The sequence below is a fragment of the Saccopteryx leptura genome, chromosome 4, assembly GCF_036850995.1.
Source record: "Saccopteryx leptura isolate mSacLep1 chromosome 4, mSacLep1_pri_phased_curated, whole genome shotgun sequence".
Classification (NCBI taxonomy): Eukaryota; Metazoa; Chordata; class Mammalia; order Chiroptera; family Emballonuridae; genus Saccopteryx; species Saccopteryx leptura.
Window position 1 is genome coordinate 215,182,899 of NC_089506.1, and position 15,085 is coordinate 215,197,983.

The 15,085-nt window shown below is 46.4% G+C and overlaps 1 protein-coding gene and 1 non-coding gene across 4 annotated transcripts in view; both read right to left on the bottom strand.

Moving 5' to 3' along the window:
• The window catches only part of RAB11FIP3 (RAB11 family interacting protein 3), a 99,642-nt gene extending 85,272 nt beyond the window's left edge, over positions 1-14,370 (bottom strand). For 2 of the 3 annotated variants that reach the window (XM_066383065.1, XM_066383064.1), the window contains exon 1: positions 13,362-14,370. In XM_066383065.1, the coding sequence (XP_066239162.1) occupies positions 13,362-13,982 (621 nt within the window). In that variant the 5' untranslated portion in view covers positions 13,983-14,370. The remainder of the gene's footprint in view (positions 1-13,361) is intronic. The other variant, XM_066383066.1, reaches the window with a different exon arrangement.
• Positions 8,055-8,160, bottom strand: LOC136404625 (U6 spliceosomal RNA). Its single transcript, XR_010751346.1, has one exon. It is a non-coding gene; the product is annotated as a U6 spliceosomal RNA (small nuclear RNA).
• Positions 14,371-15,085: the final 715 nt, after the last annotated feature.

A 15,085-nucleotide genomic window follows, 5' to 3' on the forward strand; every position in this document is an offset into this window, starting at 1 on the left:
CTGCACGCCAGCAATGCGAGATGTACCTGTTTCCCAAGAGCCTCACCAACAGAAGGTGTTCACGTGTTCACATTTTTGCCAACATGATGAGTGAGAAATGCTATCTCAGTCATCTTAATTTGCATTTCTCTTTATTTTGAGTGTAGATAAAAATCTTTGTTACCAAGCAAGGGCTCAGTGCCTGACACATATAGTATACACAGCGAATACTATGTACCAGCTTTTAAGAAAATAAAAGGCTCTATTTGCAAGTTGACTGGCAAAGAGACAGGAGGCAAGGTTCAAATCTGTTTTCCTTAATCCAGAGTTCACGCAGGATGTTAAAGGGTTTCAGCACCGGATCTTCCCAGACAACAAACCCTTCACTTCTGAAAGGGTTCAGGTTCCAGCCTTTGGTTCTGTGGGGAGGAAACGTTAAGGGCTCACAGTGTTATTCATAAGTGACGTATCCAAGGTTTAAATTTTGGTTCTGGGTCTTATTAGAAACAAGACAGGACCAGTTTGAGCTGGTTCTGTGGTTATTTTTTTCATGTTTAAAAGCCATTAATATATCAGCCTTGGCCAGTTGGCTCAGTGGTAGAGCATCGGCCAGGTGTATGTGGAAGTCCCGTGTTCGATTCCAGGTCAGAGCACACAGGAGAAGCACCCATCTGCTTCTCCACCCTCCTCCTTCTCTCGCTCTCTCTCTCTTCTCCTCCCGCACCCATGGCTCAAATGGTTCAAGCAAGTTGGCCCCAGGTGCTGAGGATGGCTCCCTAGAGCTTCTGCCGAACGTGCTAAAAATAGCTCTATTGCAAGCATAGTCCCAGATGGACAGAGCATCTGCCCCAGATGGGGGTTGTTGGGTAGATGGATCCCATTCGGGGCACACACAGAATTCTGTCTCTTTATCTCCCCTCCTCTCACTTAGAAAAAAAGAAAAAGAAAAACATTCTCACTGGCTGAAGTGGTTTTTTTTTGTATTTTTCTGAAGTTGGAAATAGGGAGTCAGTCAGACAGACTCCCACACGCGCCCGACTGGGATCCACCCGGCATGCCCACCAGGGGGCGATGCTCTGCCCATCTGGGGCGTTGCTCTGTTGCGACCAGAGCCACTCTAGCGCCTGAGGCAGAGGTCATGGAGCCATCCCCAGCGCCTGGGCCAACTTTGCTCCAGTGGAGCCTCGGTTGCGTAAGAGGAAGAGAGAGACAGAGAGGAAGGAGGGGGGGAGGGGGGGAGAAGTAGATAGGTGCTTGTCCTGTGTGCCCTGGCCAGGAATCGAACCCAGGACTCCTGCATGCCAGGCTGACGCTCTACCACTGAGCCAACCGGCCAGGGCTGGCTGAAGTTTTTAAAAAGTACTTTAATAGGCCCTGGCCAGTTGGCTCAGTGGTAGAGCGTCGGCCTGGCATGCGGGGGACCCGGGTTCGATTCCGGCCAGGGCACATAGGAGAAGCGCCCATTTGCTTCTCCACCCCCACCCCCTCCTTCCTCTCTGTCTCTCTCTTCCCCTCCCGCAGCCAAGGCTCCATTAGAGCAAAGATGGCCCGGGCGCTGGGGATGGTTCCTTGGCCTCTGCCCCAGGCGCTAGAGTGGCTCTGGTCGCGGCAGAGTGACGCCCCGGAGGGGCAGAGCATCGCCCCCTGGTGGGCGTGCCGGGTGGATCCCAGTCGGGCGCATGCGGGAGTCTGTCAGACTGTCTCTCCCCGTTTCCAGCTTCAGAAAAAATAAAAAGAAAAAAAAAATAATTAAAATAATTTAAAAAAGTACTTTAATAGGCTTTCAACAAAAATGCTCTCTCTAATCAATGTAAATTTTTACGTATTTTTATTGTGGCACAAGCAATCTATTAGTAAAGTTTTAATTACTATTTAACTTTTAAAAATATGATTAATCAGCCTAACCTGTGGTGGCTCAGTGAATAGAGTGCAGACCTGGAATGCTGAGGTCGCCAGTTCAATGCCCTGGGCTTGCCCAGTCAAAGCACATACGAGAAGCAACCACTATGAGTTGATAATGCTTCCCGTTCCTCCCCCGTCTTCTCTCTCTCTCTAAAATCAATCAATAAAAAAATATTTTTAGCCTGACCAGGCGGTGGCTCAGTGGATAGAGTGTCGGACTGGGATGTGGAGGACCCCGGTTCGAGACCCCAAGGTCACCAACTTGAGCGCGAGCTCATCTGGTTTGAGCAAAGATCACCGGCTTGGACCCAAGGTCGCTGGCTCGAGCAAGGGGTTACTCGGTCTGCTGTAGCCCCACGGTCAAGGCACATATGAGAAAGCAATCAATGAACAACTAAGGTGTCACAACAAAAAACTGATGATTGATGCTTCTCATCTCTCTCCATTCCTGTCTGTCCCTGTCTATCCCTCTCTCTGACTCTCACTCTGTCTCTATAAAAAAAAAAATATGTATTTTTTTAATTTTAAATACTTGATAGCCTGACCTGTGGTGGCACAGTGGATATAGAGCATCGACCTGGAACGCTGAGGTTACCAGTTTGAAAGCCCGGGCTTTCAAGGCACATATAAGAAACAACTACAGGCCCTGGCCAGTTGGCTCAGTGGTAGAGCATCAGCCCGGCATGAGGATGTCCTGGGTTCAATTTCCAATCAGGGCACACAAGAGAAGTGGCTATCTGCTTCTCCACTCCACCCCCTCCCCTTTATCTCTCTCTCTTTCTCACTCCCCACTCCTCCGGCAGCCATGACTCAATTGGTTCATGTGAGTTATCCTTGGGTGTTGAGGATGGCTTAGTGGCCTCCACCTCAGACTCTAAAAAAATGGCTTGGTTACTGAGCAATGGAGTAAAGGCCCCAGATGGAAAGAGCATCATCCCCTAGTCGGCTTGCCAGGTGGATACCAGTCCAGGTGCATGCAGGAGTCTATCTCTCTGCCTCCCCTCCTTTCACTAAAATAAAAAAAATGAAGTAACTACTATGAGTTGATGCTTCCCATCCCCCATTCTGTCTCCTCTCTCTCTAAAAAAGATACAATAATAAATTTTAAAACATACCTGACCAGGCGGTGGCGCAGTGGATGGAGCGTCGAACTGGGATGCAGAGGACCCAGGTTCGAGACCCCGAGGTCGCCAGCTTGAGCATGGGCTCATCTGGCTTGAGCAAAAAGCTCACCAGCTTGGACCCAAGGTCACTGGCATGAGCAAGCGGTTACTCGGTCTGCTGAAGGCCCACGGTTAAGGCACATATGAGAAAGCAATCAATGAACAACTAAGGACTCGCAATGAAAAACTGATGATTGATGCTTCTCATCTCTCTCCGTTCTTGTCTGTCTGTCCCTATCTATCCCTCTCTCTGACTTTCTCTCTGTCTTTGTAAAAAATAAATAAATAAATTTTAAAACATACTTTATAAATATATATATACATATATGATTGATCAATTCAATGGCAGGCTCCTTAATCCAAAGTAAAAGTTTATAAAACGCTCCTGGCCTGACTAGGCAGTGGTGCAGTGGATAAAGTGTCAGCCTGAAACACAGGATCATAGACATAACACCATGGTCACTGGCTTGAGCCCAAAGGTCGCTAGCCTGAATGAAGCTCAAGGCTTGAGCAAGGTGTCACTAGCTCAGCTGGAGAGCCCCCACCCCCGGTCAAGGGACATATGGAAAAGCAATCAATGAACAACTGAGGTGCCGCAACAGAGAATTGACGCTTCTCATCTATCTTCCTGTCTGTTTTTCCCCATCTGTCCCTCTCTCTGTCTCTCTTGCTTAAAAAAATAAATTAAAAAAAAAATAACTGGATTGCTAGTAACAGTAAAATATTATGTTTACTGACCTAATGATTTACAGCAATGAAGGTCTTTACAATACTGAACAATTCCCCTTGTCAGAACAGATAAACCACCTATAAACAGACTTAGCCAATAGGCACCACTTCCTTCATAATCTGAGTTTTAGGCTTTATAATGGTTAAACCTGCTTAAAGAGAAATTAGAATAAATAATGTTAAATGAAAAAGGACAATGAATCATAAAATTCTCTAGCATCAACAACACTGATGATCTCCCAGTAACATGGATCCCTAGCTCAAAAAAAGGGATATAAAACAGCCTGACCTGGGTTGGCACAGTGGATAAAGTGTCAACCTGGGATGCTGAGGTTGCTGGTTCGAAACCCTGGGCTTTCCCCGTCAAGGCACATATGGGAGTTGATGCTTTCCACTCTCCCCTCTTGCCTTTCTCTCTCTCTCCCTACTCTCTCTTAAATAATAAAATCTTTAAAAAAAACAATAAAAAGGAATATAAAACAGGTAAGCTCACTTTTGACTACAGCAGGACATTTCTTTTCTTTTTTTTTTTTTTAGAGAGAGAGATAGGGACAGATAGCAACAGAAAGACAGGAACAGAAAGAGATGAAAAGCATCAATTCTTCATTGCAGCCTCTTAGTTGTTTCATTGATTTCTTTATCATATGTGCCTTGACTGGGGGGCTACAGCAGAGCAAGAGACTCCTTGCTCAAGCCAGTGACCGTGGACTCAAGCCAGTGACCTTGGGCTTCAAGCCTGTGACCTTTGGGCTCAAGCCAGAACCATGGGGTCATGTCTATGATCCCATGCTCAAGCCGGCCACCCTGTAACTCAAGCTGGTGAGCCCATGCTCAAGCCAGCGACCTCAGGGTTTCAAACCTGGGTCCTCAGCATCCCAGGCCAACATTCTATCCACTGCGCCACCATCTGGTCAGGAACAGCAGGTTTATTTACCTGTAGGCACAGAAGGCTCTAAAACTTTTTAAAAAGTTTTATAAAATTATTCGGCCTTGCCGATTGGCTCAGCAGTAGAGCGTCTGCCCGGCGTGTGGAAGTACCAGGTTCGATTCCCAGTCAGGGCACACAGGAGAAGTGTCCCTCTGCTTCTCCACCCTTCCCCCTCTCCTTCCTCTCTGTCTCCCTCTTCCCTTCCTGCAGCCAAGGCTCCATTGGAGCAAAGTTGGCCCAGGCACTGAGGACAGCATCATGGCCTCTGCCTCAGGCGCTAGAATGGCTCCCACCGCAGCGGAGCAACGCTCCAGATGGGCAGAGCATCGCCCCCTGGTGGGCATGCCGGGTGGATCCCAGTCGGGCACATGTGGAAGTCTGTCTGACTGTCTCTCTGCTTCTGACTTTGGAAAAATACAAAAAAAAAAAAGAAAAAAGGTTTTATAAAATCATTTAAAAAAAGAAAAAGTAAAATCAGCCCTGGCCAGGCAGCTCAGACAGTAGACAAAGCATCATCTCCGCTTGCCGAGGCTGTGGGTTCAATCCCCAGTCAGGGCATGTATGAGAAGCAACCAATGGGTACACAACTAAATGGAACCAAGTGGAATAAAGAGTTGATGCTTTTTTCTCTCTCTCTTAAGTCAGTGGGGGGAAAAAACAGTTTAATTTTTAAAAAAAAAAAAAAGTAAAATAGATCATTTAACAAACTAGAATTCCAGAATCTGTGTGTCCTTAAATCCTTCTAAAGACATGGATCTTTAGGCAAATAACTAGGATTTCAGGAAAATAGCTAGGAATTTTAGAAATAGTGAGAGATCAACATATAGATGACATGTGCAAAAAGTATTTACAGTTAATGCACAGAGATAGTGCTTCCTCTATTTACAGCTAATACTGCTAAAATGTTACTTGGTCCTGCAGTTCGTGTCATATTTTGGAGCATCCATCCACAACATCATGCCCACAATGTCCCTGCAGAAAAGGGCGTGTTCTCATTCAAGGCCTGCTGTTGTTGGCCCAAGGCTCAGCTTGCCCAGCAAGAGGCTTAGAGACAGGGAGCCAGGGCACCTGTACCAGTTGCATAGACAGGACCCTGGCTCAATGTTAGCTCTGGTTTTGAAACTTATAAAAACATAAGAACAGCCTGACCAGGAGGTGGCGCAGTGGATAGAGCGTCGGACTGAGATGCGGAAGACCCAGGTTCGAGACCCCGAGGTCGCCAGCTTGAGTACGGGCTCATATGGCTAAAACAAAAAGCTCACCAGCTTGGACCCAAGGTCGCTGGCTCGAGCAAGGGGTTACTCGGTCTGCTGAAGGCCCACGGTCAAGGCACATATGAGAAAGCAATCAATGAACAACTAAGGTGTCGCAATGCGCAACGAAAAACTAATGATTGATGCTTCTCATCCCTCTCCGTTCCTGTCTGTCTGTCCCTGTCTATCCCTCTCTCTGACTCTCTGTCTCTGTAAAAAAAATAAAAATAAAATAAAAAACACAAGAACACAAGTTGTAACCAAAGTATTACTAACTTGCTTAAAACAAGCATGAAATCTTTGGACAGAAAAATAAAACTATACATACTAAAAAACTGTATTTTCCTCCCTAACCATGATACTGAATCCATGTATCTTAATCAACTAGTCTCAAGAACTTTTGAAAATTATAGGTCAGTGTAATTTTTTTTAATTTAGTAAGATGAGGGGAGGCAAAGACAGACTCCCACATGCACCCCAACCAGGATCCACTAGGCAAGCTCACTAGGGGGCAGTGCTCTGCTCATTTGGGGACCTTGATCCTTTGCCATTTTTTTAGCACCTGAGGTGGAGGCCACTGAGCCATCCTCGATGCCTGGGGCCAGCTTGCTCCAACCAAGCCATGGCTGCAGGAGGGGAGGAGAAGAAAAAGAGAGAGAGAAAGAGAGAGAGAGAGAAGTGGAGAAACAGATAGGCGCTTCTCCTGTGTGCCCTGACTGGGAATTGAACCCAGGACATCCACACGCCAGGCCAACGCTCTACCACTGAGCCCACTGAGCCCACGGGCCAGGGCCCAGTGTAATTCTTTTTCCAAGAATTTCTTAGAGTTACTTATGTTAGACATTGATGAAAGGACAATGCCCATGTGGAAGCCCAAGAATTACAAGCATTTTCTCATATATATTTATCCAAATATCAATAAAATTAACAGTCCATCTTCAATAAGCATCTGAACATGTTAATTCAATGTTGTATCAAGGTCTTCAATTTACTAAGAGACAGATTCTTCAGATACATTTTGGGTTTTTTTGTTTTTTTAATTTATTGACTTTAGAGAGAGGAAGGGAGAAAGAGGGAGAGACAGAAACATTGATCTGTTCCTGTATGTGCTCTGACTGGGGATTGAACCTGCAACCTTCACATTTCAGGATAATGCTCTAACCAACAGAGCTATCTGACCAGGGCTTTAGATGTATTTTGTACTGTATATTGACCTAAAACCTAAACTGAATCAAAGTAAAAACATGTACAAAATTTATCTTTAGAGTTTATTTATATTTTTTAATTTCTAAAAATTATAATGAAATCTTTTATTAGATTCCTTTTTATACTGTTTGAAATTTGTGATGTGTTTACAGGCACTACTTTTCAAAATAATTAAAATAAAATCAGTAATGTAACAAAGAATTTGGCCAATGCCACAAATAAAACCAAACCCTATTCCCACCATACCCTCCTATACAATTGTATCTCCCCAACACACACACAACCAAAAGTGATGTTTACTACTTCCCCCAAGACATTTTCCACGTGGGTAATGTTTACACAGTTATAATTAGCACACTGCCCTCTTCACTTCTATCAGAAGCCCTAATTTAAATTACACTGGAGACTTTGGAATTATGACTTTTAAAGGCCATCTAACAGTCTTCACCAGATGCCTAATTCTGTCTCATATTTCAATTATAATTCATGTTTAGACCCTAGTTCCACAATTCAAACAAGTGTTTGGAAGGGAAGTACCTTATGGGTTTGGTGTTCTTTATAACCCCATCCATGTAGTCTACATCAAGTTAAATTCTTCCTATATGTTAGATCCCACACTGGGATAATACCTAATGAGTCTGAATCTCCCTATGACAAGTGAACCTTAGCCTTCCTTATACACCTAATACCAATTTCAGAAAACTGGTCAAAAAGCAGGTTCAAAATAACAAATATGGGAATTATACAATTTTTGTACAATAAATCATTTATTATATATATTTTAATTTACATATTAAATATGTAGCTAATTTCTAAATGGGGGATTATAATAATTCTTATTTTTCTGATATTGCTTGCTGGTATTATTTACTTTCATCTTTTTTTTTTCTTTTTTAAAATATGGAACCCTTCATAAATTTGCAAGTCATCCTTGTGCAGGGCCATACTAATCTTCTCTGTATCATTCTAATTTTAGTATATGTACTGCTGAAGGGAGTACTACTTTCATCTTTTTAAACAATAGACATCTATAAAAACAATTTAGCTTCAACCCAATATGATCTCAACTGGTATTTCTAACTTCTATACACAGTTGTGTGTGTGTGTGTGTATATATCTGTGCGTGCACGCACACACAAAAAAATCTGGAAGGAAATGCAGTAAAATGCTGATGGTATTTTTCTTGAGCTAGTGGGATTATTGGTCTTTTTTAAAAAAAAAAAACAAGAGGAGAGGAGATAGAGAGATATAAGCCCGCATGTGCCCTGACCAGGATCCACCCTGCAACCCCTGTCTGGGGCCAATGATCAAATCATCTGAGCTGTCATCAGTGCCCAGGGGCCAATGCAAAAACCACTCAAGCCACTGGCTGTGAAAGGGGAAGACAGAGAGAAGGGGGAGAGGGAGGGGAAGAGAAGCAGATGGTCACTTCTCCTGTGTGACCTGCCCAGGAATGGAACCCCAGACGACCACAATCGGGCCAACACTCTATCTACTGGCCAATCAGCCAAAGCCTGATTACTGGTCATTTTTGTTTTATATTTTATATCATTCTATATTTCCCAGTTTTTTAAAATAATAAGCATGTGTTATTTTTATAATTAGGAAAGGGCATTTTTTTAAGATACTAACAAAACTGCCTGTGATCTAAGCATATAAAGGAACGTCATGGCCTGACCTGCGGTGGCGCAGTGGATAAGGCGTCGACCTGGAAATGCTGAGGTCGCCGGTTCGAAACCCTGGGCTTGCCTGGTCAAGGCACATATGGGAGTTGATACTTCCAGCTCCTCCCCCTGTCTCTCTCTCTCTCTCTCTCTCTGTCTCTCTCTCTCCCTCTCTCTCTCCTCTCTAAAATGAATAAATAAAAATAAAAAAATAAAAAATAAAGGAACGTCATGTGTCGTTTGGCAATCCATCTGACATACAGACCAAGAGGTACACGTACAAAGGCACACACATACACAAAGCAGAAGCTCCTACATGCACCTGCTTTCACACACAGGCTCATTCTTTCTCACACACACTAGCTTACACACGACCTGCTCACACCCTCATTCTCATGCACAGAGATGCTTACACACTCTCAAACTCAAGGCTAAGGTAAAAACTGGGAAAGGACACTGAAGCAACTAAAAGGAGCAGCCAATTGTCCCTAGGGGATTCTGACTCCCACCAGCAGGGGTGTAGGAATGAAAAGCAGGGAAATCAAGGTTGCAGGTTCAATCCCCAGTCTGAGCATCTACATAAAGTGCTCAATGAATGTTCAACAAAGTGGAACTACAAATGAATGCTTCCCTCTCTCTGTCTTTTCCTCTCTGTGTCTAAAATCAATCAAGCAAGCAAGCAATAAAAAGAATAGCATTAGAAAAAAAGAAAAGAGGGAGACCTTCAGAGCATCAACACTTTCCTCATAAGCCTACTTTTGCATGTACTTGACTGAAGGGGACAGACAATGCCTACAAGGTTACTGAAGGGCAGTCAGTGCTTTGATGTGTAGGTTTCTCAGGAAAGGATCACTGACAATCAAAATGTAAATGCTTAAGTGAGTGTAATAATACAATATGAAGATAATCTTTACAATTACTTCTTTGAAAAATAAAACCAAAATAAACCACCTTTCTCACAATACTCGGAATGTATTCTACAATTTCTGCTTTTCAATGAGTTAGTGATGGCCCTGGTTGGTGGCTCAGTGAATATAGTGTCAGCCTGGCATACAGATGTCCCAGGTTTGATTCCCAGTCAGGGCACACAGAAGAAGCCACCATCTGCTTCTTTACCCTTCCCCCTCCCATAGCCAGTGGCTCAATTGGTTCAAGTGTGGCCCTGGGCACTAAGGATAGCTCGCTTGGTCCAAGCTCATTAGCCTCAGGCGCTAAAAATGGCTCAACACTCCAGCATGGGCCCCAGACAGGGTTGCCAGGTGGATGGGCTTCCCGGAACATGCAGGAGTATGCCTCACTATCATGTGGGAGTCTGCCTATCCCCCTCCTCTCACTTAAAAACCAACAAAAAAACAATGAGTTAATGGTGACTACAAAAGTATCAGTCTTCTTAGTATGAAGGGGTCATGTCAATGAGGAATTTACAGAAATAGTCAGACTGTTAAAAATAACCTAGTCCAAGTTCACAACTAGTTCCTGGGCACATCTGACTATCGATTCCTGTTTAAACCAGAAAGCTCCACTGTAGGTCCTCTTTTTCCACTCCTTGGCTGATTCCTGCTAACACTGTTATATTACACCACACCTGATCTATCACCAGACGACGTAATGAGATCCAAACATACCATGACATTACTGAAGAGGGACACAAAAGACATCTGTATTATAAATGGGAGCTGCTTCTATTAAACTTCAGATATAGGACTTAATTAAAATGCTTCCTTCATAAGCAGATTACATAAAAGATACTGAACATGCTACCTTTGAAAATTTTGCAATAATCAAGATAATCTAGTTGCTATCACCAAGGACAGTAATGTGACCAACCTAAGAGTCTAAAGGTGGAAGGAACAAACACTTGTGGTCTTTATTGCTGTTATCCAGCTTATCTGAAGTTTCTAGTGTTTCAAAAAATCATGAATGTTTTAAAACAAATTCTTTTTTTTTTTAATTTTACGTTATTGATTTTTTAGAGAGAGAGGAAGGGGGGGAGAGAGAGAGACAGGAACATCGACCTTTTCTTGTATGTGCCCTGACCAGAGATCCAACTGGCAACTTCTGTACTTCGAATTGTTATATTTTAGAGATATATTCTGAAATATTTATGGATGAAATGATATGTCAGTATATGTCTGAAAAATAATTGGGGGTGGGGAGTTTACAGATGAACCAAGATTGCGGAAACTGAGCAATGGCTAAGAGGCGGAGTGGAGGGGGGTTACTAAATTAGCCTTCTCTTTCTACTTTTGTAGATGTTTGAGACTTTTCATTTAAAAGTTTAAAAAAGTATTCATCATGAGGTATAATTCTTCATTTTTCCCTAAACTACTTCACTATCAGAGAACATTTCTTTTCTTTACTTCTCTGTAATGTATTCTGAAAATGGGACTGTGAAAAAAAGGAAGCCTGAATAATAATAAAGGATAGCAAAGCTTACACAGACACAAAAGTCAACTTTTCATTATCCTGTGAATTATCTGCTCCAAAACAGGAAATCTCCTCCTCCACCCCAGGAGGCTCACACAAGCCCAGGTACTTAGATCAAGTCTAACTAACACTGCTTCTTCCTGAGCAGTCCGTTGGAGCAGACAGAGCAATGCCACAGGTCTTACACGCACCCATCCCAACCAAACCAAGTCAGCTGAGCCTGACCACCATATTTAAAATTCCACCCGGAGCTATCAGAGCAAAGAATTTTGACTCATTTCTACTTTGTGATTATTAAGAAAGTTCAGCCCCAAATAGCACAGCCAAAGTTTTTCCCACTGCGATCAGTAAGTACAGTCACAACAAAAGGTGTCTCTCAAATGAAAAGGATTTATGAAAGTCAATAAAATTAAACTTTGTGGGAATGTTTTGAGCCACCAAATCTAAGAAGTTGAGAACTATCTAAAGGTTATAAGACAAAAGACCTAGTTTTAGTCCCTGTTCTAGCACTGACAATTTAATTTGTGCGGTATTGGGAAAGTTATTTAACGTTTCTGGGCTTCCATTTCTTACCTACAAAGTGAGGTGAAGGCTGCTTGCCTATTAGTACCTTAGGGAAAGGTGGTGATGATCCAGTCAAAACACAAATGAGCTTCATATAAGCTGTAAAGTACTCTGTCAGAATCAGGTTATGGTTTTTTAAAAAAAGGTAGTATTTTTAAAAAACACCTTTGGTGTAACGAGAAAATATGTTTGGAAAGAAGACATCTCACTAGTACAAAACAACCAAGGGTGCCCAAGGTGCTCACTGGCCCAGGGGAAAGAAGGAAAACCATCAAAAGAACCTAGACCAGCAATCACACTCCCCACTAACCACACAGAAAATCATATCCTATATCTCTCTGCCCATTAAACTAAGATATGGGAGACCCATCTGAGCAACGTCTTCCCACCCAGAACTAAACACAAGCACCACAAGCACTACATTGATGCCCACATGGGCATGCACCTCGTCCTGGTCTCAAGAGACATTATGAATACGGGGTCAGGTAGGGGGGTAATTTATGCCTGACACTAAAATATCGGGGCATCAATTTTACCTCTTTTCTTAAAGATCTCTTGGCTTAAGCATGCATATGTACTTGAACGCCAACTTAACAAATGTCTGCATGTGTTGAGAAGTCCATAAAGTACAAAAACTAGATCAGCATTTTAGGGATTTCCTACTACTAAGCAAAATACTTAAAATTGAACACCAGTAACCTATCTGCTATCTACCGACTTATTAGCAGAACACACACAGCCCTGCTGTCGTCTCTAACAGCTTTCATGAGTGGTGAGGCAGAGAGGAAGGGCTGGATCTTCGGACGCACCCTCTCACAAAGCGGCCGCAGCCCTTGCGTAGGACCCCTGCCACACTGCTCTGTGTGTTCCCAGTTCCCATATCATCGCCTGTCTACCGTCTGGCCTCTCCAGTGAATGGGGGTAGGTGGTCTTGGAGTTCTGCTCAAGTCTGTATTCACCATAGTGCTCTCAGGCGCATCCCGAGCCCTCCCCGCCTCCTTCATTTCCATTCCTTCTGCACTAGAAGGTACAGAACTGAAATTTTTTAGTGTTCACTGTCTCCGGAACAATAAAAGATGAGTCTACGTAAAACATATGCCAAAAAGGTGTCTATTAGAATGATCTTAAGTAGCCAAACATAGCCTGACCTTTGAGGTCTAAAGAAGTAAAATTACTTAAGCCAAGCCAGACCTGGGACCTCCGTTGGAGGAACCGCTCGCTCGGCACGTCTTCATTCGGAAGGCACTTCTATCAAGCAGTTGGGGGCGTGTGCCCACGCTAGGAACCCCTCTGTTTAGGAAAGATTCAGCTCGAGAGGCGCGGGAGCGCGGGGGGCGGGGGCAGGGCAGCGAAAGAAACTGACTCGCTAAAATAGAACCTCTTGAGAGGAGCTTTAGTAAAATTCAACCAGAGGTGAGGGCATCAGTGGAAAAAAAAGAACATGCGGGACCACTGGTCCTAACCGTACATCTCCGGACCACAGCGGACCGCGGCGGCCCGGAGGAGGAGAGCAGAGCCAGCCTCTCACGCAGCGGGCCCAATTTACCTGCTCTGCCCCGTAGACCGTTGCGAACTGGATGAAGTCCTCCATGCGGACGAAGCCGTCCCCATCCCCGTCCAGGGCATCGAACACGGCTTGGAGGCGGGGGCCGTCCTCCGCACACCCGGCTGGCTCACTTGTGAGGGAGCGGGTCTGGCTTAAGTCCGGGGGCTGGTGCGCGTCCCCGGGACCCACCTCCAGCGTCAACTCGCCCACCGTGGGCGAGGATAAGGACGGAAAGAAGTCGACCTCGCCCGTCCTGTGCTGGCTGTGGCTAAAATCCTGCGCGCCGAGAGGCGCGCTCTCCGGGCAACTTTGGGGGTCATAATCCTCTGAGTCTTTAGTCCAGAAAAAAAGCGGGCCGAGTTCTGTCAGTTGCCGGTCGGGATCGGGATCGGGATCGGAATCCGGATCGGGGTCGGGGTCGGGGTCGGGGTCGGGGTAGGCAGCCTGACTCCGCAGCAGGTAAGAGGCCCCCGGAGCTCGCTCGGAGCTCAAGCCGGCGGAGTACGGCGGGGCCGGGTTGGCGGGCGTAGGGGCGGCCCCCGGCCAGAAGGGTCCGCCCGGCTCCGGGTCGGGACCCGGGCCGCCCGTGGGGGAGGCCGATCGGCCCGGCTCCATCTTCATGGACGCACCTCGAGCCGCGACGCGGGCCCGCAAGGCCAGCGGTGAGGCGGGCGGCAGACAAAGGCGCTCAGGGCGCGGCGACGGGCACGGGCATCCCCGCGGCGGCGCGGGCGTGCGCGCGCGGGGCTCCCGGGCTGCTCGGGCTGGCGCTCGGGCCCTGCTCCGCCCTCGCCCATGTTGGTGCTGCGCCTCAGCTGCCCTCGGCCCGGCGACGCGGCGGGCGAAGGCCCATGGTGGCAGGCGACGGGAGGGCGCCGAAGAGAACGGGCGTCGGCGTGCAGCCGAGGGTCCGAGGAGGCTAACGGAAAGGAAGCTGATGAAGACGCTCGGTAGGGTGAGCAAGGAGGACAAGATGCCCGAGGTACCCTAGCTGATGCCGCCGCCCTTGCCCCGCCCTCGCCCCGCCCTCTGTCGGGTCTTACGTAAGCACGCTGCGGCGCCGTCAGGCCCCGCCCCTCTCCAGCTTGTTATAAAAAGGCAGCCGGCCGAGCGGAGGGCAGTGGGGTAGTGTGCGATATACCTTGGCTGTTGGTTAGGTACTTAACCTCTCGCTCTTTTCCGGGCTCCAGCCTGGCCTCCGACCCTCGTACTCTGGAGGCGGATGTCCTCGGAGGCTGCAAACGCGTGCGTGACGTCGTCGCCGGGACGTGCGGGGGCAACCTCCCACGCACGGTGCGGATGAATAAACTGCGCCGAGAACGGAAAACCTAAATGTGAACCTGTCAAAGGGGGCTGGAATACTGCCTGCGTAAAGCGCTCTCACAAATGCAGAAGCAAAGAACACGACCCTAATGGGATGGGGGAGTGCGCGTGGCACTGAGCGCATCCCCCGCCTGGCACCGCCTCCCGTCGCAGGTGCGCCTGCTGCGCCCGCCCGGCTCCTCCGCAGCCCGCGCCCCTCCGCAGACTCCCGCAGCGTGGAGAGGTCGCAGGCTTTACCTGCGTGGGCGAGCAGAGGTTGGCAGAGGCAGGTGCTGGCCCTCGTGGTCCCTTTCCGAGGATGGGAGAGCCCCTAAAATGCTGTTCATCTTACTTTTAACCGAAGGCGCACGTGGTTGAACACAGATCTTTTTTTAAGCCTATGAAGAAGGAGTTTTTACAGG